Source organism: Mchenga conophoros, linkage group LG10, assembly GCF_057382185.1.
Source record: "Mchenga conophoros isolate Kocher_MC1m ecotype Shallow Benthic linkage group LG10, M_conophoros_male_GT1.1, whole genome shotgun sequence".
NCBI lineage: Eukaryota > Metazoa > Chordata > Actinopteri > Cichliformes > Cichlidae > Mchenga > Mchenga conophoros.
The window spans coordinates 964,928-989,288 of NC_140535.1; the positions used below are offsets into that span (position 1 = coordinate 964,928).

Sequence of the window (24,361 nt, forward strand, 5' to 3'; positions counted from 1 at the left end):
ACGAATGTGTATTTATGAAGAAGATTTGTGAGACTGGTAAACTTATGATACGTACGATGGTCTTTCGTTCTACACGGTGCATTTCAAGGTCCTGCACCCATCCGTCGGTAAACTGTACCTGGGCTTGTTGCAGTGACCTGAAGTTACTAAACTTCATGAGTGTATGCACTCACTCCAAGAACTGTATAATTATAAATATGAGCGTGGTGAAAGTTGGGCAGCACGCTAACGTCTTTTGTCCCTCTGTGTGCTCGTAAGGGTCTGACACTTTCACTGGTTTGATTTTTTTTCCTTGTATCTTTTCTTTGACTTTTCATTAAGTCTGTCTTTGTACGGACCGGCATTGTTCTCCTTCGTTTTGTACATACCTTTTTGGGGGGCAAAGAAAAAGCAAGAATTTATTGGAACCGAAGAATGAACGTTTTGCGGTGCTGCAAATGCTTGCATTTGATGCGGTACTTGGATTGTTTTGCCACGAGTTCCCGGCATGCAATGCGCGAAAGTCACGTGGTCTTTCAATCTCTATACTGTTGTGTTGGTGTGTGTTGGGCTGTGAGCTGAAAAGCTACAGCCGGCTGTGTGCGCACAGCAACCGTGTGTGAAAAGCGGTCAATAAAGAGATGCTGAAAAGCGTGTTCATGCAAACATCGTCGGGTCTGCTGTGATATGTTTACAATAAGACTTATGGTCCCAGGACTGTAAGCTGTCATCTGTGAGGCGTGAGCGGTGTTTGTTTTTAACATAGTTCAGGGTGGAGAACAGCTGCTGACATAATGTGGATCCGAAGATCCATAATTGGCCTACCTGGGGTTGAAAGTCTCGATAAATGCACGGCGTTTCGGGGGGTACACCGCTTCCGCGAGTGTGACGCTTATTTTCAGCAATGAAAAAATAATAAGATATAATTTTATTTTTATATTTCAAAATCACAATAATCTTCCAATTTAGAACTACAAGTTAAAAAAAGAACTAAACACAAATAAAATACACTTCAGCTAAATACCTAAATACTAATTTATTTTCCCAAACCACCCGGAGCCGCAAAATAAAGACTAAAGAGCCGCATGCGGCTCCGGAGTCGCGGGTTGCCGACCCCTGCCCCAGGGGAAAGTGGGAAGCGGTCCCTGACCCCATTCAGTGTAACATGCTCAGCCGGTACCTCAGGCCGACACTCAAGAGCAGTCACACGTTGGTCGACCTCCACAGCATTGGTCATAACTTGCTCGCAGACATCCGCCTGTAGTTTAACTACATGTTTTAAAGCACCCACCTCAGCGCACAGCTGGTCCATTCGCTGTAGTAGACAACACATCCATGCTGGAGTATGTAACAGGCGGCAAATCATCCAGGTGATGAGAGACAAATCTTGGGATATTCTCCCCACACTCATTCAGCACTTTAAGACACAAATTAATATTGTTGGTGTCTTTATGCTGTCCTTTATATCAGCGGTCCCCAACCTTTTTTTTTGCGCCACGGACCGGTTTGTGACGACAATATTTTCACGGACCGGTCTTTAAGGTGTCACGGATAAATACAACAAAATAAAACTAGTACCGGTACCGAAAAAAAGAAGATTTATTCATAACACATGTGAAAAGACCCAGGAAAACCGAGTTAACGAAAAAAAACGCTAACAAAATAACGCTGAAAACCGATAAAAACCCTGAAAACCATACATTTCACACCCGACTCTCACTCTCGCGGCCCGGCACCAAATGACTCACGGACCGGTACCGGTACCGGTTGGGGACCGCTGCTTTATATCCAACGACTGTGAGGTAGTGAGGCAGAGCTCAAACAAAACTTTCTTGGAGGCTTCAATCCCCTCAGATTCAAATGTGTTCGTGGCCAACAACAGAATTTCATCCTGACTTAAAGTTTTGATTTTTACAGCAAGGAAATTAAGTAGCTCATCCTCTACAATTACCTTTCCATCAGTTGTTTTATATGATCTGGTTTTAATCGTAACCGTATGAAAGTCGGAGCTACGTCAGCACCACCACCTGCTACATCCGCCATCTTGCCCACAAGGTATTTTCATGACTGAACTTGTTGCACAAATGGCATCCTATCATGATACCATGTTAGAATTCACCAAACTCCTCAGAGTGACTCTTCTTTCACAAAAGTAGAAGCAGTCTAACTCATGCCTAGGTGCTTGATTTTATACACCTGTGGCCATGAAAGTCATTCTGACACCTGATAATGATTTGGATGGGTGAGTGAATAGTGTCAACATAGTGTAATTTCAGATTTGCAGCTGCATGTTCTGGACTCTCGGGTGAAGAGAAGATGTTCCACACCTCTGTTGGTGAGGCGGCTATGCAGATCTGTAGCCTGAAATCTTTGGTGCTTGTCATGACAGTATTAGCCGCGCCAAACAGTATTACTGAAAAAGCTACACATAGCTTTTGGCACTGATGGTGCTTTTCCAGATGTGCAAGCTGCCAATTTCACAGGCACGAATGCACCCCCTTCCTATCAAAGGTGCAGGTTTCGAACTGAGTGCTGATAACAAGCTGGAGTCCTTAGTCCTGACAAAAGTTAATTTTAAATTAGCTTTGGCCCAGAGAAGATGGCAGTGATTCAGAATCATGTGTATTCTTCTTTGTATGATAGAGATTTATCACTATAGGTGAATCACATTTTGCACCCTCACTGTGAAAGTCTATGCCACGAGAAGAAGATTCCGTTCATTAGTCGAACCTCGGATACAGGAGGAACAATGCAGTTTTCATCCTGGCCATGGTACACTGGACCAGCTCCTTATCCTCTTGAGGATACTTGAGGTTCAAGGGAGTTTGCAAAACCAGACTACGTGTGTTTTGTGTACTTAGAGAAGGCATTCAACCCTGTCTCTCGGAGTGTCCTGTGGGAGGTGCTTCAGTTTGCTCAGTACTTTGTTCAAGTACCTTGGGGCGATCGTGGCTCAAGAATTGGGAGTTCGCCTTGTAATCAGAAGGTTGCCGGTTCGAGCCCCAGCTCCGACAGTCTCGGTCGTTGTGTCCTTGGGCGAAACACTTCACCCGTTGCCTACTGGTGGTGGTCAGAGGGCCCGGTGGCGCCAGTGTCCGGCAGCCTCGCCTCTGTCAGTGCGCCCCAGGGTGGCTGTGGCTACAATGTAGCTGCCATCACCAGTATGTGGATGACTGGATGTGTAAAGCGCTTTGGGGTCCTTAGGACCAAGTAAAGCGCTATACAAATACAGGCCATTTACCTTTGGCCACAATACAGCCTCAGTTTTTTTTGAGTATGATGATACATGCTTGGCACACCTATTTAGGGCAGTTTCTCTCACTCTTCTTTGCAGAACCACCAAAGGTCCATCAGGTTGGATGTGGAGCATTGGTGCACAGTCACATGCATGTTTAGATCTCTCCAAAGATGTTCAACCAGGGTTAAGCCTGTGTGCAAGTCTGCAAAGAGTTCAGTCTCTGTTTCATCTGACCAGAGTATTTTGTTTCTCATGGTCTAAGTATCCTCCAGGTGCTTTTTAGCTAACTCCAGGCAAGCTGTCATGTGTCTGGATGTGTTACTGACTACGATGACCTGGATGACTGAGAACCTTCACAGACACGTTACTGAGTAATGGCTTCCATCTGGCCACTCTACTATGCAGGATTGACTGTAGGAGTGCTGCAGAAATGGTTGTCCTACTGCTAGGCTCTCCACAGAGCAATACTGGAGTTTTGTCACAGTAACCATCAGGTTCTTATTCTCCATAACTAAGACCTTTCTATCCCAGTTGCTCAGACTAGTCGGGTGGAGGTGGCCAGCTCCAGAAAGGGTCCTGGTGGTTCCAAACGCCTTCCATTTATTGATGATGGAGGGCATTTTGCTCATTTGGATGAGGTGGAATTTGAAGACAATTCAGGTAAACATACCTTAATGACTGCCAAAAGCTGCCGGTTCTCCCTACAATGCTCTTGTCCAATGTATAGTCCTTATGGAAAAAGATGGATGAGCTAGAAAGCTTGGGTCACACTGAAACATGACGTGAAAAACACTTGTGGCCTTCATCAAGACATGGCTCTGTATCCAGATCAGGAGAAGGAGCTGGCACTAACTGCATCCCTTTGTGTCTGGACCGTTCAGTGGAAACCACCAACAAGCAATGGGGAGGTGTGTGCTTCTACATCAGAAACGGTCCTTTAACACTGTGGTGGCTCGTGAGAAGCTCTCGTGACATTGAGCTGTTAACAGTCTCACTCCGACGCTTCTACTTGCCCTGTGAATTTCGCCAGATGTGTTTCACAATTATTTACACTCAACAAAAATATAAACGCAACACCTTTGTTACTGCTCCCATTCCCCATGGGATGGACGTAGAGACCTAAAATTCATTCCAGATACACAATATAACCATCCCTCCCAAACAGTGGTCACAAATCAGTCCAAATGTGTGGTAGTGGGCACATCTGCTATATTGAGATAATCCATCCCACCTCACAGGTGTGCCACATCAGGATGCTGATCTGACATCATGAGTAGTGCACAGGTGTACCTCAGACTGCCCACAACAAAAGGCCACCCTGGAATGTGCAGTTTTGTCTCACAGCAAAATGCCACAGATGCCACAAGCAATGAGGGAGCGTGCAATTGGCATGCTGACAGCAGGAATGTCAACCAGATCTGTCGCCCGTGCATTGAATGTTCATTTCTCAACCATAAGCCGTCTCCACAGGCGTTTCAGAGAATATGGCAGCACATCCAACCGGCCTCACAACCGCAGACCTCGTGTAACCACACCAGCCCAGGACCTCCACATCCAGCAGGTTCACCTCCAAGATCGTCTGATACCAGCCACCCAGACAGCTGCTGGAACAATTGGTTTGCACAACCAAACAATTTCTGCACAAACTGTCAGAAACCGTCTCAGGGACGCTCAACTGCATGCCCGTCATCCTCATCGGGGTCTTGACCTGACTCCAGCTCGTCGCCGTAACAGACTTGTGTGGGCAAATGCTCACATTCGATGGCGTCTGGCACGTTGGAGAGGTGTGCGCTTCACGGATGAATCATGGTTCACATTGTTCAGGGCAGATGGCAGCTGAGAATGTCCCAGTTCTTGCATGGCCAGCATACTCACCGGACATGTCACCCATTGAGCATGTTCGGGATGTGCTTGACCGGCGTATACGACAGCGTGTACCAGTTCCCACGAATATCCAACAACCTCGAACAGCCATTGAAGTGGAGTGGACCAACATTCCACAGGCCACAATTGACAATCTGATAGACTCCATGCGACGATGTGTTGCACTGCATGAGGCAAATGGTGGTCACACCAGATACTGACCGGTTCTGGGTCCCCAGACCCCCAATAGCGCAAAAAACTGCACATTCCAGGGTGGCCTTTTGTTGTGGGCAGTCTGAGGTACACCTGTGCACTACTCATGATGTCAGATCAGCATCCTGATGTGGCACACCTGTGAGGTGGGATGGATTATCTCAATATAGCAGATGTGCCCACTACCACACATTTGGACTGATTTGTGACCACTGTTTGGGAGGGATGGTTATATTGTGTATCTGGAATGAATTTTAGGTCTCTACGTCCATCCCATGGGGAATGGGAGCAAAAACAAAAGTGTTGCGTTTATATTTTTGTTGAGTGTATATTCATCTGTGTGACGATGCCTCTGTTGCATCTCTGCTGATTGCTGATGTAGCACAGAGGCTTGACACAATTTGTCCAGATGCCCAAAAGTGCGTCATCTTTGATTTTAAACATTTAAAACTGAACATTTGTGACAAGTTGTGCGTCCACGTCGTTGCCCCTGCCTTCCCTTCGATCACCATACCACAGCAGTGTGTATTTATTGCACCCATACACCCTCTTCATGGAGACTCCCATGTGAGGTATAACTTGTGAGATGCTGGTCAGAACACAGCATCTCATCTCTTCAGGCTTGCTTTGGCTGGTATCATTTTTATAATACATGTGGTAACAACATTAATGATCTCTGTTAATCTGTCTCATCCGATGTTCCCTCTAATGTTTCATGTGTCTGAGCGAACACACAAACTCCCGGAGCGTCCCTTGGACCACTGTGAGCAACAGCAGACGTGTGCACTGTGGTCACGCCAGCATCCAATCCATGCAAGTTACATGTTTATTAAAATAATCAAATTACTACGGAGCCCCGCAGGGGACATGGGAGAAAAAAAAATTAAGACAGACTTTTGCGAGATCTCGCAAAACTATCTCGGGATCTCGCAAAAGTTTTGCGAGATCTCACAAAACAAACTCAGGATCTCGCAAAACTTTTGCGAGATCTCGCAAAAGTTTTAGCCGCATTCTTCCCGTTAGCTCGAAGCTAACGGGAGGTCGAGACCTACTACAGCTGGGAGGAACACCGCTTTCCCGGCACATCGTGCCTCGACCTCCCGGTCGGCTTCGAGCCGGCGTCCGAAGAATGTGGTTAAAAGTTTTGCGAGATCCCGAGTTTGTTTTGCGAGATCTCGCAAAAGGTTTGCGAGATCCCGAGTTTGTTTTGCGAGATCTCGCAAAACTTTTGCGAGATCTCGCAAAAGTTAATTTTTTTTTCTCCAATGTCCCCTGCGGGGCTCCGTAAATCACAGCATTTATGTTAGACTACTTTTAATTACCTGCTTTAGTCCACTTACAATGAAAATTTAAATAAATCTAGTTCATGACCTGTGCAGCATTTTAACACTATTGGAAGGAAAAGTAACCTGAACTCCAATTTCGAAAACACAACTTCTTCTTTTTTATTTTTTTATAAAGCTCTGACTGTATTATGAGCAGTGTTGGTCAAGTTACTTGAAAAAAGTAATCAGTAACTAATTACTGATTACTCCCCCAAAAAAGTAATCCCGTTACTTTACTGATTACTTATTTTCAAAAGTAATTAATTACTTAGTTACTTAGTTACTTTTTAAAAACACGATTTACAACCTGAAGAGGTGATAAAGCGATAGATCTTTCAGCCCAATTCTACTTTTTCTACATAATCCATCATACAAAATGTAATCAAATGGAAAAGTCTCTTTTTAAAACTTGTTTTATCAGTTTTAATCTTTTAACTTTATGCATCAAGCAAAACATTTAATTATATGCAACATTCTCTGACTTGAATAAATTAGTTTAACATTTAAACCTATTTTCTACACATTCCAGCACATAAAATAAAATATTTTTTGTGTTTTCACTCACTCTTTCAAACAGATGCAAGTAAAACACAGCAGAAAATAAATAAAGTCAAAGACTCAGCGGTTCTTTTGCTCTATTTTCACCTGTAAAGCAGGAGCAGGGTAGGCGGAGGGTTACCCTGGTGCAGGTGTGCTGCGGTCAGTTGAAGAATCCGCGCGAGTGTCTCTGAGTTTCCCATTACGTCGTAGCTACTCGGTGCTTGCTCGGAAGTTTAGGGGTTTTTTTCGCTGTAAAAAGAAGTTTTCTTCCCACGCACGATGGACGCTAATGTTTTTGTCACTTTTTATGGAATCAAACTCAAAGTAAGGTCAGTACTTCCACACTTTAAACGCTGCACGCTCATACTCTCTCCCGCACTCGATATATTATCCATTGTTGATCTGCACACAGCTGCTGTCACCAACGTCGCACTTGCTTACGTCACTGTCATGAGACATTCTCGCAAAAAAAATCACGGTTTTAGTAACGCAGTAATGCAGCGTTCCTACGGGAAAGTAACGGTAATCTAATTACCGATTTTGCAATAGTAATCCCTTACTTTACTCGTTACTTGAAAAAAGTAATCAGATTACAGTAACGCGTTACAAGTAACGCGTTACTGCCCATCTCTGATTATGAGTCTGTGGTCTGGGAGAGAGTCTGTAACTCTGTCTGCAAATACAGTAAATAATGACCAATGTTGGGCAATTAATTATATAGTTACTTCTTCAAAAAAGTAACTGAGTTATGCAAACAACAAAGTTTTTTGCAGCTGTTTACCTAAAAATGCAGCCAAAGCGTTTTTTAAACAAACATTTCAAACTATTTACAGAACAATCAGCTGTTCTGCATCAAATCTGATGCCACACAAATTATTTGTGCCGCTCCAAAAAATAATTTCTGTCCACTATGAGATGAAGGAGAACAACAGCCTGATACCTGCAGGCCTGACAGCAGCAGATGTGTCACTGCTGTAACACCTGTAACACTCAGCAGGCGCCTCATTGTTCAGTAAATATAAACAACGACAGTATTCAGGAAGAAAAACAAACACTGCAGATATTTTATCATAACTCTGGTTTTACGTGGCCGATCAACACGATTTAAAAACTGGTATAAAGTCCACACTTTGTCCGTCAGTTGTTCCGTCTGTCCTGCTCACATCTCCAATGGTTGGACACGTTGTCATTAACGTGGCTTCACTCCACATCAGCCGCTTTGCTAAAACACTGGCACATAAGGACGCTGTCATAGCCTGTCAGCCACGTTGATTAGCTGCATACGAATGTGAATCGCATCATTGGCTGGATTATGGCATAAGGTGGCATCGTTCTAATCCCATCCAGGAGCAGCCAGTCACTGACTAACATGCAGAACAGAATTGTTAACGGATTTATTTTCATTTCAATTCAGGTTAGATTTTTTTTTGTGTGCAACGCAGATTTTCTGTGCACAGAGAGCGAGCCAGCATTGCGCAGCTTAGAGGGAACATTGGACTCATCATATATCACTTTTGTCTGGACTCCACCTAAAAAGTTATTTATCCAAAAAAGAAACGTTGGATAACCAAGGAAATCAAAGCATTCATCAATAACAAAGAAACTGATATACAGATGTGGAGACGTTCCTGAGAAAAAAGCTTTCTCCAGAGAGGTACGAAATTAAAAACGCTAAACAAAGTATAAGGCTAAAATTGAGGTGAATTATAGAAATAAAAACCTTACAGCTCCCTGGCAGGGAATCAAAAATATGCCCTCCATTAATCAGTATGCTAATGCATAACAGCTGTACTTGCATGACTAGTAATGGAAACCTTTGAAAAGATCCTAAAAAGTATTATTGTGTCCTTTAAGGTCAAGGTCAAGTTTATTTATATAGCACATTTCAAACAGCCGATGCTGCACAAAGTGCTTAACAATATAAAAATGGTATTACAAAGCAACAATGTAATACAATATTAACAATAAAAAACAATAATAGGACAATAAAAGAATTAAAACAATAACTAAACTAATTCAAATAAGACCAAAATGCTTGGGTCATAGTGTGTTAAAAGCCAGGGCATAGAAATGTATCTTTAGTAATGATTTAAATTGCTCAAGTGTTTGTGCAGATCTAATATTTAAGGGGAGACTATTCCAAAGTCTGGGACCTGCCACAGAGAAGGATCTATCACCACGAGATTTGAGATTAGTCCGTGAGATGGACAACATTAGTTTTGAGCTAGACCTCGTGGTTTTTCCTGGAGCATAGGCAGAGAGAAGCTCAGACAGGTAAGGAGGGGCTCAGGCATTAAGTGACTTAAAAACAAAAAGTAAAAGTTTAAATTGGATCCTGTAGGAGACAGGAAGCCAGTGTAAAGAAGCTAAAACTGGGGTTATATGCTCTCCCCGTTCGGTACCAGTTAACAGGCGAGCAGCTGCATTTTGAACCATCTGAAGACGATGGATGGAGGCCTGATCTAGACCATAACACAATGAATTGCAGTAGTCCAATCTGCAAGTAAGAAAAAGGTGAATAACACGCTCAAAGACGTTAGCCGGGAGGGATGGCTTTACCTTGGCCAGCTGTCTTAACTGAAAGAAGCAGGACTGAACTGCTGCAGTCACCTGCTTATTCAATTTAAAAGAACCATCAATGTAGACACCAAAAAAAACCCAGACACAATAAGCAGTCTGAGACATGAAAACGGAGAACTTATACAGTATATATAAATCGGTCCACCACTCATTTACACATTTGCCAGTTCTTTTTAGTATGTAAACCAGGGGTGGGCAACTCCAGGCCTCGAGGTCCTGCAGGTTTTAGACGTGTCCTTGATCCAACACAGCTGATCCAAATGGCTAAATTACCTCCTCAACATGTCTTGAAGTTCTCCAGAGGCTGGTAATGAACTCATCATGTGATTCAGGTGTGTTGACCCAGGGTGAGATCTAAAACCTGCAGGACACCGGCCCTCGAGGCCTGGAATTGCCCACCCCTGATGTAAACCAACAGCTGCTGGACTTGGTATGAGAAAAGATTTATAATTACGTTTTCTGATGACACTGTCCTCTTGTCCTTGCTTCAAGGCAGGGGCGGATCTAGAGGGGTGGCATGTGCCACCCTAAACTGATCTCTTGCCACCCCTATGCATATGACAGTGTTGTTTATTAAAATAAGGTAGCATTAACACTTTGATCCCAGCAGCAATTAAAATTGAATAAAATTGAACTGACCACCACCACAAATGGTTCAGCCCATAGCGTGGACCGGCTTTACTTCTTGTTGTCAGTAGCAACAGATGCCTATGACCGTGCCAGAGCACATTTGAACAACACCATGGGCATTTCAGATTTTACACAGGTGGTGGGTTGGTCTGGAAATGGAATGAAGGTGAGTGTTATTAACCCTCTGTGGTCCACGGACACGCTGCACCTCCAAATCACATGACTGATGTAAGCTGACATAGCAACAAGCTGCAGCCACGCTGAGTCTGTGTTTCAGCTTGTTTTGAAGGTTCGGACTTCAAAGTATACACCAGTTTTTACATTTTAATGACAGGCCACTAAATCCAGAGTTATGATTAAAAAAAGAAGTATAAGCAGTTTTTAAAAAAGCATTTTCTCAGGACAGCATAAAAAACAGTAAAGAAAGAACAAAAGCCACCTCTTTCCTATCGGTGGAAAAATGTACCATAGATAAATAGTTGTATATAACTTTACTGTTTACAAATATGTGCACAGCTTTTTCAAAATTTACACGTTAAATTTGCATTTCAAGTTATATATAATAAATCATTTACTAAACATTTCTGTGTTTTTCACAGTAAAATAATATAACTACTACTAGGATCTTATATTTTGTGTGTGATTTCAGATCAGTTGTGTTAATACAGTATGTCAATGAAAAAATAACTGCAAATTCAGACACGTGAGGTTGAGCTGAAAATGATGACAAAAAAAACATTGTGAAATACAAATGTAAAATCAAAAGCAGTGAAAACTGGACATTTTGGACCTCAGAGGGTGAAATCATGAAAAAATTAGATTTAAATTCTTGTTCATGACGGTGCAGATTTCTGACATTTGGTGTAAATTTAAGCAACAATTTTATTTTTTCTAACAAAAACTTCAGTTAGACTTGTGTTTGTATGTGAACCGCCCCATGTTGTGTAGCTTTCTGGATTTTATACTTATTGGGCTACATATTTATTCATTATACAGGCTGTACAGTACATCTAATCAAAGTTCACATGTGTTATGTAATTGAAATGTTTAATTATGTGGGCTACAGAAATAACTAAGTTATAGAAACACGTGTATACTTACTGCATTTGAATCATTTAACCATATGTAACACCTGCATATGAGTTTGTTTTTTTAAAGGCTTTAATTTGGCCACCCCATTTGATTTCCATGCTTCCAGGTCCTGAGCCTGTCCATGGCCCTGTTTTACCCAAATTTGTGAAGTGGAGGTTACAAACAGAGCAGTCTTTGACCATCAACTCAAGTTTGATATGAACACATAGTCCTTCATAAAACAGGTTCAACAGAGAATATACTTGTTAAGAAGATTGAAATCTTTTAATGTTAATAAGAAAGTTTATATTGTGCATTTATAGAAAGTCTTAAAATGTTCTTTTATTCAGTGTTTTTCTATCAAGGGCAGAAACTCCCTCAGCAGTACTGTTAAGCCCTGCTCCAAACTCACAGGGAGAAGAGAGCTTTGGGTTCACTCTGGGAAAATAAAGAAGGCAAGAAACATGATTATCCATCCTAGACATATTTTTTCATCTGAGTCCAGGATGTTGTCTCAGGTCACCGTAACCTTGTAACCGAATGTAGAACAAACAGAAGCTTAAAATCCTTCCATCCCTCAGCCGTTAGATGACTTAACGCTGACAGGGAGTATTTAGACATTTGTACTTTTAATATATTTATTCTTGACCTCATGGTTTGTTGATCTGTACCTTGACATGCATCAGTGCTTGTGATTAGTATTTAAAGACTGCAGGTTGTGTGAGCAGGTAGTTTGGATATGCTGTAAACAAACTGGGGTTAATAGAGTTATCTGAATCTGTCATCAGGATGGCTGTGTGCAGGAGGAAATCATCTCGTGTGTCCCAGGAAACTGTTAGCTATGTGCTGACACCATCATTTAATTCATATGATATTCTTATCTTTCTTCTGCAGAGATATGAGGACCATATTGCATCATTGCATCAAAAGTCATTCCCAGATGTGGTGTAAAATGCAAATGTCAGAGGAACCCAAATCATTTAAGGAAAAATAATCGTTTAAGTCCAAATTTAGCTCTTTGTCATATCAAAGCACACCAGCACTCGCACGCAGTAATCTCATTTTACACACGGCGTCAGTTTCATACAACACGTGATAAGTTAGAGGAAACTGTGTAAGAGCATAGAACGATGACATGGTGGGTTATTGGTTATACTGACTTGTAAAAGGTGGGTACCCAGCTCCTTTGCCATGTTGTCCAGAGGACTGAACCTTGTTGACTGCCCCCATCCATCACCCAGACCTGCACAGAGAGACAGACACAATCAGAGAGACAAAGGCTGGCTCCATCGGTCACACGAACCAGACTACGGGACAAATTAAAAATATATCTTTGACAAACACGCACACGGTCACTAGAACAAAGTTAATGTCACACATTCATTTTCTTTTTTACATGAAGAAAATATTCTTTCACAAAGTTTTTGGGCAAATGAAGCCGACCTTAATAAGATTAAATAACTGAAGCATCAGACATGCTGATTTTTTATTTCACTACAAAGCCAAGCAGTGGAAACTTTATTTATTTGATGCTGATGCCATCAGAAGAGTATTAAAATAATGTGTCATGATTTATATACAAAAGGTTGTTGGAAATTTGTCATTGTTTGTTTTCATTGGAAGAAAAAACAAGTTGGGTTTTTCGTAATTTTTACAATCTGGGTGGAATTAAACCAAAAATATTTAATCTCTAGAAAAACTTTTAGAATATTTGGCACATTTTTCTACTATAAATGTTTATTTATGTGTCTAATTAAGGGTAAAAACATGATATTTGTGACACTGTTGCTGCTGTCCAACATACAGGATCAAAAGAGTTCAAAGCACTTTGCACAACTTTCCTCATTCATTGAATTCATACATGTGCTTTTTTCTGTTTCTGTTTTCCATTGAAGTGCTTTCTATCTGACATTTACACATATTTATAATGTGATGGCTGCATCGGAGAGCAGCTTCGAGGTTCAAGGATATTTGACGTGCAGACAGGAGCAGATTGAACCACTGCTGTTCTTCTAGAATCGGACCGTGTAGTATTAAACATAATTCAATTTTCAGATCAACAGGAAATCTCTAATGTTAACTTTCCTTTTCCAAGACTATTCTCCCACCTATGCATGAGATTTGCCTTCAGCTGTGTATTCTGTATGTTGGCCAGCTGACATACAAAAATGAATCAGTGGGAGTATTCTGAATATTCTGAAAATATGTATTTTACTATATAAAGTTATTACAGTGTTCTATAATTGAATAACATTATTGAGCTGCATCCTTCTTTGTATACACAATGGAACGAATTACTACCTACTGTATGTAGGTATGCTGTGCCGTATTTACACAGTATGTGTGGGAAAATCTGAAAACGGACAATAAGGGGGCGATGAAATATGAGAATCGGCCTGAAGCGTTAAGGCTTGACATAATTCATCTAAACTCTTTTTTGTCACCTCGTCATGGTGGTGTCCCAATCACACAGTGGAAGGTTTGGTTTGGTTTTAAATCTATGACTTGGAAACTAAGTGAAGCATTTTCAGGCTACATAAATATGGAACAGTTCATCTCTGCACAGTCAGGTCCTTCAAAGACAGAACTGTAAACCAGTGTCTCTGCTAATCAAGCAGTTTGAACTAATTCTGCTTTTAATATCAAAGTTATTTCACATGAAATCTGCTGAAAGCCAGTGAGTGAAGAGATGTGAGGAACACAAAGTAAGTGTTTGAAAAAAGAAGGAGAACAAAGTTAAATTGTTGTTGTTGTTGTTTTTTTACATATTGGAGTGAATTGTGTTATTGTGTCATTAATACAAAAACGTCCAGTTAAATTTCTCTAACTATGCCAGTAATCCAGACATTTGCTGCCAGCACAATAATGTCCTCACAGTCAGTCCTGACTCCAGGCTCTGCTGTGGACTGGTGTGTGCATGGAAAAGAGACAGAAGCAGCTTTACATTGAAAAAGGTTTTATACTGCAAGTATAAAAAGTTGACCTGCCATCAAATGACTTAATATATGTTTCTGCATTTTTCACACTGTATGTCCGTGCTTCACGCTCCTATCATGAAATTTAACCATACGTCTGGGACAGACACATTTTAGCTGTTAAAAGACATGAAAAGTATCCAACAAAATGAGACATAAAAAGCACATTTTTAAAAATCCATATTGAGACAAGTGAAACAAATAAAAAAAAAAAAAACAGTGAGGTACACTCTACAGCGTGTTAATACTGAAGAAAGGTTGTCTCGATGCATGCTCGAGAATCTGGGCACAGAAATCAAGTTGATTCTCTTCATCCAGGTCTGAAAATATCCACAAAAACAGGATCAAGTTTCTGGGAATGCAAAAAGTATTCTCTGAATTCCAGTAAAAAAAATAATGCTATCCTCTATTAGAGGTCGAATAAACTGTAAAGAGTAAAGAATATTTCTCACAACCTCAGTTTGAGATTGTTGGTATTTTCTCTGGATTGTTGTTCACTCTCTACATTACAATATAAATATAATGTCATAAACAGCACAAGAAGCTCATTTCTCTTCTGCAAAGACACCTGAGTGACCTGCTGTCCCAGCACCCATCAGAGGTCAAACTGAGGTACGATTTCTTCCCCAAGGCCACTGGAACTACAGATGAAATCAAATAGCAAAATCAGAATAGCCACTGTGTAGCTTTCAACATGAGTACTGACATGATACAGTTTCACTCTGCAATACTATAGCTTTTACTTTTGAAAAACAGCATATATATATATATATATATATATATAAAAACACCCAGCACGCCCCTGCGGGCGGTTTATCCTTCAAGCTCGGGTCCTCTACCAGAGGCCTGGGAGCTTGAGGGTCCTGCGCAGTATCTTAGCTGTTCCCAGGACTGCGCTCTTCTGGACAGAGATCTCCGATGTTGTTCCCGGGATCTGCTGGAGCCACTCGCCTATCTTGGGAGTCACCGCACCTAGTGCTCCGATTACCACGGGGACCACCGTTACCTTCACCCTCCACATCCTCTCGAGCTCTTCTCTGAGCCCTTGGTATTTCTCCAGCTTCTCGTGTTCCTTCTTCCTGATATTGCTGTCATTCGGAACCACTACATCGATCACTACGGCCGTCTTCTTCTGTTTGTCTACCACCACTATGTCCGGTTGGTTAGCCACCACCATTTTGTCCGTCTGTATCTGGAAGTCCCACAGGATCTTAGCTCGGTCATTCTCCACCACCCTTGGGGGCATCTCCCATTTTGACCTCGGGACTTCCAGGTTATACTCGGCACAGATGTTCCTGTACACTATGCCGGCCACTTGGTTATGGCGTTCCATGTATGCCTTGCCTGCTAGCATCTTGCACCCTGCTGTTATGTGCTGGATTGTCTCTGGGGCATCTTTACACAGCCTGCACCTGGGGTCTTGCCTGGTGTGATAGACCCCAGCCTCTATGGATCTTGTGCTCAGATCCATATATATATATATATATATATATATATATAGATATATAGATATATATAGATATATAGATATATATGGATCTGAGCACAAGATCCATATATATATATATATCGATATATATATATAGATATGGTTTTTACATTTATTTTTATTTATTTATTTTACATTTATCAGTTGGACATGTTGGTATTTGAAATTATACTACATTTAAATTAGGGTTGTTGCTTTTTTAAAACAAAATATTAAACCATTCAAATAAACTGTAAAACAGTGATAGGAGTCATCTCACAGCCCGCCAAGCGTCCACTGAGGAAATAAAAAAAAATCAACAGAGTTTTTATTTTGCAACAGTCTCTGGAGGAGCGACTGGAATCGGGTTACACTTGCCTTCATTACTCACAGAAGGCTGAAACGACACTAGTCATCTTTTAATAAAAAGAACGTGTGCGGACTAAAGAGTAGTACACGTGTACCTAATACTGCGTAAACTGTAATGTCCATTTAAATGGAAGGAAAATAGAGCAAAATAGGTCATATTAACCCGCAACACTTAAAAAGTCACGTAATCACACTACTATAATAGCATGTAATTATATGTAATTATTTAACGTAAAGAATGTTTGTATGTTCACATTGTTTTGATGTCAGGTGAGTATTTCTACTTTGCTTCAAAGCCAAACTAATGTGACGGTAACTCGATTTCAATCCTTTGAGTTCAAAGTTTATTTTGCACAACGACACTGATGAGCTAATAAGACCAGAACAGTTTTACAAACGAACAACAGATATTAATAATTAATAATAATCAATAACGCAATAAGATCACGTGACAAATATATTTCAACGTGTATGTGACAGCAACAGAAGTGAAATGCATGCTTGTGTATTTCTTTTGCATTTATGTATATCTCGGTATGTGGGTAATATTTTTAACACATGTAAAACTGACAATTTGATACAAAAAGATGTTTTTTCATGTTTACATTCCACTTGAAATTTCAATTGAATGAAATATTTTCTGTTTTTTAACTGCAAACAGAGAAAAACAAGAGTCCTGCATTGTAACTGTTACAGTTGTTGTAATCCTGTTGGTTTTAACAGATGACGCTGATGTCAGCCTTCAGGCGGGATAAATGCTGTCAGATTATCCCGAGGCTCCCGATGTGGAGCGTTTAGCTTCAGCCAAAATGATGCCAAACTAAACTCTGAACATAATAAACATTTAGCAGAAGAAATAAGCTCTCCGTATCAGAGCGATGCAGTGAAAGAAACAGACTATCAGAGACAAACGAAGCATCCTTCGTTAAAAGCAGCCTCAGCCGTGCAGTAACAGGCCCACGCTTATCGCTGCGCTCACTTTAACACAGGCTCAGCGCTGCTAACACGTTTAACTTTGTCACATTTACAGACACGAGTCATTCTTTCACAGATCCACAGAAAGTACAGGCCACATCTGGAAGCTGAAACCCATTTTCAAATGTAAAAAGAATGCAAGCTGCGATCTCTGCTGGCGAGAACAACAACAACAACAACAACAACAACAACAACAACAACAACAACAACAACAATAATAATAATAATAATAATAATAATAATAATAATGAAGCGCTTCATAACCTCGCTCCTCCATATTTATCTGATCGTCTCCATACAGAGAGTTTCCCTTCTGTCTGTTCCACCTGCCCGCCTGACTACCGTGGGGCTACCGTGGGACTTGTTCTGCCCGAGTCTTTGGATGCACTTTCAGCAGATCTCCGGACTACAGACCTCCTCTCTACTTTAAATCGCGTTTTAAAACCATTGATTCTAAGTCGATTTTAACCTTGTTTAGTTTTTATACTTTCATTTTTGTTTTTTTGTTTTTCATTTACCTTTTGTTTTTATTTTGTTGTACTAATGTAAGGTGACGCCTAGAAATCAAATGTATTATTATTATTATTATTATTATTATTATTATTATTATTATTATTATTACATTCTATTTTTATGCAATATTATTAAACCAAATAAAGCTCTCCGTATGGAGACGATCAGATAAATATGGAGGAGCGAGGTTATGAAGCGCTTCATTATTATTATTATTATTATTATTATTATTATTTCAAAGATCGTTGGACTTCCAGCATGAGAACACGTTTGTGCTGAAACACAGCGGCGTCCCTGAGCAGGACTCTGTCTTTCGTCTATGACGCCTTTAGAAATCCACGTCTCGTGCATCTGTATGATGAAACTTTGTTGTCATTCGTGGATTACAGCTGGATTAGTCTTCAAACTCGGTAAGAATCCACGCGAGAACGACCAACGGGCAGGTCAGTGACTGAAGCAGACTTTCCGAGTGTTGACAGAGTTTTCCCGCACTGCCCCAGTGCCCACGGGCACTAATGAAATAATTCATCTTGATAAATGAGTCGTTTGAAGCAGACATCAGTGTTTAAACTTCCAATCTACTGTGTCCATCTAACTAACCAAATAGTGATTAATAATTATTGTTATTATTATTGGAAGAAAACCTCTGTCTGAATCGGCTACAAATGAAAGGGTGTCGGGTGCCTACCGTCGGGGAGAATGCTCCGCATCCGGAGGTAGCTGCTCGTCAGCCGGATGATGGAGGCCTTGTCCAGCTGGGAGGTGATGGCCGCCGGCAGAGGCAGCAGCTTGGCCAGCTCATAAAACTCTCCGTTCTCTTTCTCTCTGCGCTTTTTCGCGGCATTCTTTGATTTTTCCTTCATTTGAAGAACTTTCAGTTAAACGCTGCTTGCATGAAAACACGCGACGAGTCAGAAACACGGCGTTTCCGTGAGAACGACTCGCTGTGTGTCGCTGCAGTGCGATGTGCTGAGTGCCGGAGAGGTCCGAGAGTCCCGGGCCTCCTATGCCCGTGCAGCAGCGCAGCTCCCAGCCCTGGCAACTTTACACTCTCACCTGTGCCACGGCACGCGCTTTCACAAGCTGCAGTCCAAACTCGCGAATGCCACGTCCACTTCACCCGGTTTCCGCGGCCCTCTGAGCTACAGCCTTACAACTATTCAAGCACAGTCACATCAGAATATAGACAGCAGACCTGTCTCTCCGCCCGCTGCTCACTGTGTGTGTGTGTGTGTGTGTGTGTGTGTGTGTGTGTGTGTGTGTGTGTGTGTGTGTGTGTGTGTGTTTCTATTTGTCCTGTAGCTCTGCAGTAAAACCAGTATAAGTCTTCTGCGCACTGAACCTTAAAAAATTAAGAAGATAAAGAAATAAGAAAATATTTTACACATTAAAGTTCACTAAAAATCACAGTTTTGCCACTACACTGAAAAAAATATGTTGTTGGATTTACTTAATTCAATGGTGGACATTTGTCGCACACAGATGTTTTGCTTTGGCAGCAACTTAAACAATTGAGTTAAATTAACACAATTTATTCATGTTCAATAAACCTGTGCAATTTGTGTTGATAAAATGTGACTTAAACATGTTTTGATGAAGTAATTTGAGCTCTTGAAATATTTTAATCCTTCACAATTTTCTCACTTTATCCCAACACCATTCAATAACTTTTACCCAATACTACTTGGTCACTTAAATACTACATGTTATCTTCAAATTACATTTTGCTATTATATTCTAGTATCAAATACACAATTTTCAAATGGAGGCCTTATAACAGATTATATTGTTCTCTTCCAAGATGGTTGCTGGCATCCACCAGTAACCTTTCAAAACAAAATGTCTAATTTCACTGCATTGACAGTAGGTAAAGAATTAAACTGACATTACTCCACTACTGAATCTACATAAATCAACAGTTAAATAATGTCAGTTCTTCCGTGTTCTCTGGAATCAATCACAGCAAAGAAATTAGACTCTTTCTTTTGAAAAATGTTGGGAAAGAACAATACAAAACATTCTATTTAAGGCCTCTGACGTCAAGATTCAGTTAAACAACAATTATAACTAAACAATTTGAGGTAATGTTAGTTTCCATTAACATTAAATTAGGTTACTGAATTGGCAAACACCTTCCTATTAACACTACCCATTTTACCCCAATAACTAAAGAAATTAGCACTTGCAGGTCAAAACCTTTATTCAAGAGATGCAAAAATAACATTGATACAGTGACTGTCAAAAATTACAGCACTGATCATACTGTGACATCTTGGTTCAAAACAGCAAGCTTAGAAATATTCAACGTTCCTTACTTCAACTGAATGAAACTGAAAATACCATTTCACACGGCCCATATGGGATATTTAGACTGCATAACTGTTCATGCTACATCTCTTCACTAGTAAAAGAAAGAAAAAATACAAAGAGAAATTTAAAAATGCTGCCAAACAGACAAACAGAACTTGTACAGAGCAAAAGGAAAAACAAACAACAAAAAAAACGGCTTGTCCTCATGGCAGTTGCAGTGTATATAAAAATGAACCCTGCGATCTGTTCCTGGAATTGAGCTTCAAATATGCAGCAGAACAAGTGTGAGATTTAAATGTCCTCTCACCTAGAGCTGGTCACCTCACATGCATAACAGTGAGCTTCGTTGCAGGAGCAGTTTTGTCTTAGTTGTGAGCTTTTCTTGAGAGCTGAGTTGCATCCAACTCCATTACCACCCTTTGAATCACCTCAAAAGTGTAGCAGAGTTGTGATGGGTAACTCATCTTGAAGGAATAAAAAAGGTCCAAACAGCATGGCTACTGCAAAGGTCACGTTATCCAGATCTTGAAGAACAACATCAGAAAAGTCATTGCCTGGTGCATCCTCTGGAGACAGATGTTCATTGTGGTTTTCTCAATCTGTGCAGTGGCCTCAGTCAAGTCCTGGTTAAAAACAAAACATTTCTTTAAGATTCCTTTTTAAACTCATCTCTTTTGAATCTACCAGTTCTAATGTTAGAGTAATTTAAACCAATGCAAGCAACATAGTAAATAGCTATAGCCAAAGAGTGGCCTGCCATGCTGCCATTCATGGTCTAACAGAGTTTCTAAGAGAGGGTGAAAAACATAATTTCAAATGCTTTACATTAGTTTTTGTTAGAAAGACACCGGCCCATCAGAAATCCAGGTTTTGTCACTCAGAAGATGTTAGAATTTAGACTTTCAGCCCCACAATTTGGTTAGCTGTTGGTCTTTTTTTTTTTCAAACAAAAGCTAATGTAAATATTGGTGGGATTTTCCTTTGTTCACTAGAATGACAAATTTAAAGTTTTTTCACACTGATGTGACCCCTAATACAGGGGTGGGGCCTCAAGGGCCGGCGGCTGAGTTCACTACCAGGCCTCATGTGAACTTCAAATTATTAAAGAGGACTACTGGTCCTAACTGGTCCAATGAGGATCAAGTGGATAACTAAATGCATTTTAAAATGTTGCAAAGCCACAATCTACTCATAAAACACTCACCATGAACTCCTGCACCAAGATGTTGCAATTGTCTTTCACACAGATGCGGAGCACTTTGATGAGACTCCCTTTGAGCATTAATGTCATCCTAAAGTATTATAACAAAGAAAACAGAGATTTGTGAACTTTTCAGTAGCACAGAAGAAAATGATCCCAGACCAAAACTTAAACCAGTCAACATGCAACACCAGCATCTACAAAGCAATATCAAAAGTTCCTGTTTGACATCAACTTTATGGATATATAGTTTCCAGAACATTTATTTTTTTAAAAAGATCAATTTTTCTCAGTGGGCCAGTAAATGCATGACGAAAATTATGGCATCCTTTCGGTGGAATCAGTACTCACAGGTAATAGTTGACTGTTTCAATGGATGCAGCATAAAAATCTTTTACTGACCTAATGCAATACATATACACTTTGTAGTTAAAGAATTTTAAAGTTCTTACTGTCATCATGGCAGCTACATCCTTTAGCTTTGTGCCCTGTTCCCCCGATCACTTTGCAAACACTTTCAGCAGACTGTCAGAGAGAAACTCAGCTCCGTCAGAAACCTTGACTGTAAAGGCATGGTTGGGATGCACTGGAATGCTGCATTTCATCTGAAATGACATAAAATTATTTTGAAATAACAGCAGGCACTGTGCTTGGTTAATAATCAGTAATGTTTTGTTGAATAAAAACTGTGTTTCCAGATCTTATGGGATTAAAAAAATCCAAAGATGTTTGTTTCTGATTTGCAACCCAAGAACCCACAAGTTACAACCTCATTTTAGTTCAAGTGTGCATTAATGTGAGTCCAGTAATCACCTTTCTGACAATACATACAGGTATAAGTCAAACCTATGGCAGATTTTGGATTTCTCAGTTGTATTAATAGGGTGGTCTATTTGAGTATGCATGCACCTAATAATTATAAAAAACCTATTATAATTAAGTTACAGAAACCTTAAGCGAAAATAGAATATACTTTCTTACCATAACACCTTGAACCCACAATCCATCAGCTGACTCCTGGTGAAATGCAGAATAGATGTGGTCTCTCAATGTGCATCAACAAAAACAAAAACAAAAACAAAAGGACAGCAGGTGAGGGCAGGAGGGGTAGGGATGTAAGCTAGCATAATACCGCTGATGATATTAGCTAAAGCTGTTCAATGTCCAAAATCTCACTAACACCACGGTGCAGTAAATACACAATGTAACTGAAGAGTCAGTTGACAAATCTATTCACACAGAAAACCAAATTATGTTATGAGTGCCTCGTAATTAGGTTTAATGTGATATTACGGCTCTTGTGCCAAAGACAAATTCAAATGAAAAAGCGCCAATTCTTTGATAACAGATAAAACAGCAAATAAGCTAACGGCTCTTTTTTAGCATGTTACATGGCGGCACTTTAGACGTTTAACTACATTTGGCTGAAATATGGTAAATATTAATTCAAAAAATCAAGACATACCAAAAAACGTAGAGTTGGCTGCTCGACTTGACTGAGATGGATGCATTTTTTAAACCACGATCCAAAGCCCGCGAGATGAAATCACGCGTGGTTTCACGAGATTTAACGTTGCTATCTTATTGACTTACTTCACCTGAACATGATATAAACAATTTAATACACCCTTTCTGCATATCATGTAGTTTTTACACTATATAGTTACATTTATCTTTAAAACATGAGGCAATTGTGTTAAATACATGCAAGATGCTTACATAAATCCAAGAGATGGCCAGTCCCTTTTTTTCAGTGTAACTGGTCTAAGTGCAACCAAAAACCAGTTCAAATGTTTTAAAGTAGCAAGACTATTTCTCAACAAGCAAACACAGGTCACAATGTTAACAACACAGAACACACAACAACACATTTACTGAAACGTTATGAAGGCCTCAGCATAGCAGGCGTTTCCCCAGACAGCTCAAACATGAAGCAGAATCCTGCAGACTTCCTGGAGAGGGTCTCTGTCAGTGAATCATTCATGCCACCAAAACTGTAACACTTATTCCACACAATAAGATGACAAAATTGTATTATTTTAAAATAATTGTATTATTGTAAATTATTCTCATTAGCAGAACAAGAAGGAAAACCTCCTGACTTCTGTTTCTTCCCTTTGCCACACATCCACACAGCCTCCATGTTCACGACCTGCACCTGTGCGCTCACAGCGTTTGATAGAAGACGTGAGAAACTACATTCAAGTTTCTGTCACACGTGTTTCAAAGGTTGCCCACCGAAAGGACTGATCTGTGACGACTTCACCAACAGAGTGATTCTGACACATGTTGATGATGTTGGAAAGAAGGTCAGCGGTCAGAAGCCTGAGTGGGTAAATGCTAGTTCAACAATCGTTTTAGTGCTCCAAGGTGTCACAGAATCAATTCATCAAAGTCATTTTACTTTATAACGAGAGGAATTTCATCCTAGCCGCAGCAGCTGAGTGTGGACTGGATAGTAACTGGAAGAAAAAGGTTTCTTACATTCCTGTAATCAGGCCATTTATTTGCACTGGCAGTAACAGCACGGCTATCGTTTTCTGCACGGCTGTCTGTGGTGATGGATGAACATTGCTCTGGCTAGATTGGAAAAATCTTTCCAAAGGTACTTCCTGTAGACTTCTGAATCTGGGCTTGCAGTGTTTTAACAACCAGATTGGACAGTTAATATGTTTTATGTCATTAGTTTCATCGACACGTCTGTTCATTATTAAAACACCTTGGTACAATATGACATAATTCAACTGGATCACACACTGCAGCCTCGAAAGTACACAAAGATTTAAACCAGAGAGCAGAATGTTAAACAGCCTGTGCCATATTATTAAATACAGCAAGTACCAAATGTGTTTCTACAATACTGTCTGCATCGTTACTGTGAATTCCATCCGTTTAGATTAGCCAGTGTGTAAAGCAGAGCATGAAAGGAATTAAAATGAACTGTTTGATTAAACGGAGGACTTTGAGTATCTGTCACTTTTATGGTTGGTGTAGGCGAGCAGCAACTGTTGTGTTCACACACTTCCATACATTCATCATCGTCTGCATTACAATACAAACTGCAAACATTAGTGAAGCATGTCTGAGTGATTCACTCTAATATTCTCCTCG

The 24,361-nt window shown here is 40.4% G+C and overlaps 1 protein-coding gene and 1 long non-coding RNA gene across 3 annotated transcripts in view; both read right to left on the reverse strand.

Moving 5' to 3' along the window:
* sim2 (SIM bHLH transcription factor 2) overlaps positions 1 to 18,981 on the reverse strand; it is a 60,212-nt gene extending 41,231 nt beyond the window's left edge. The window contains exons 1-2 of the mRNA XM_085288065.1: positions 18,428 to 18,981; positions 12,600 to 12,682 (exon numbers count right to left, since the gene is read on the reverse strand). Coding sequence (XP_085144191.1) covers positions 12,600 to 12,682; positions 18,428 to 18,602 — 258 coding nt within the window. The 5' untranslated portion in view covers positions 18,603 to 18,981. The remainder of the gene's footprint in view (positions 1 to 12,599; positions 12,683 to 18,427) is intronic.
* A 940-nt stretch (positions 18,982 to 19,921) lies between these two features.
* Positions 19,922 to 23,057, reverse strand: LOC146565160 (uncharacterized). Of its 2 annotated transcripts, XR_014894046.1 has the most exons (5): positions 22,970 to 23,026; positions 22,232 to 22,848; positions 21,703 to 21,855; positions 21,254 to 21,341; positions 19,922 to 20,672 (listed from the first exon to the last, which is right to left on the reverse strand). It is a non-coding gene; the product is annotated as an uncharacterized LOC146565160 (long non-coding RNA). The 2 variants fall into 2 exon arrangements; XR_014894045.1 differs by having other exon boundaries at positions 22,232 to 23,057.
* Positions 23,058 to 24,361: the final 1,304 nt, after the last annotated feature.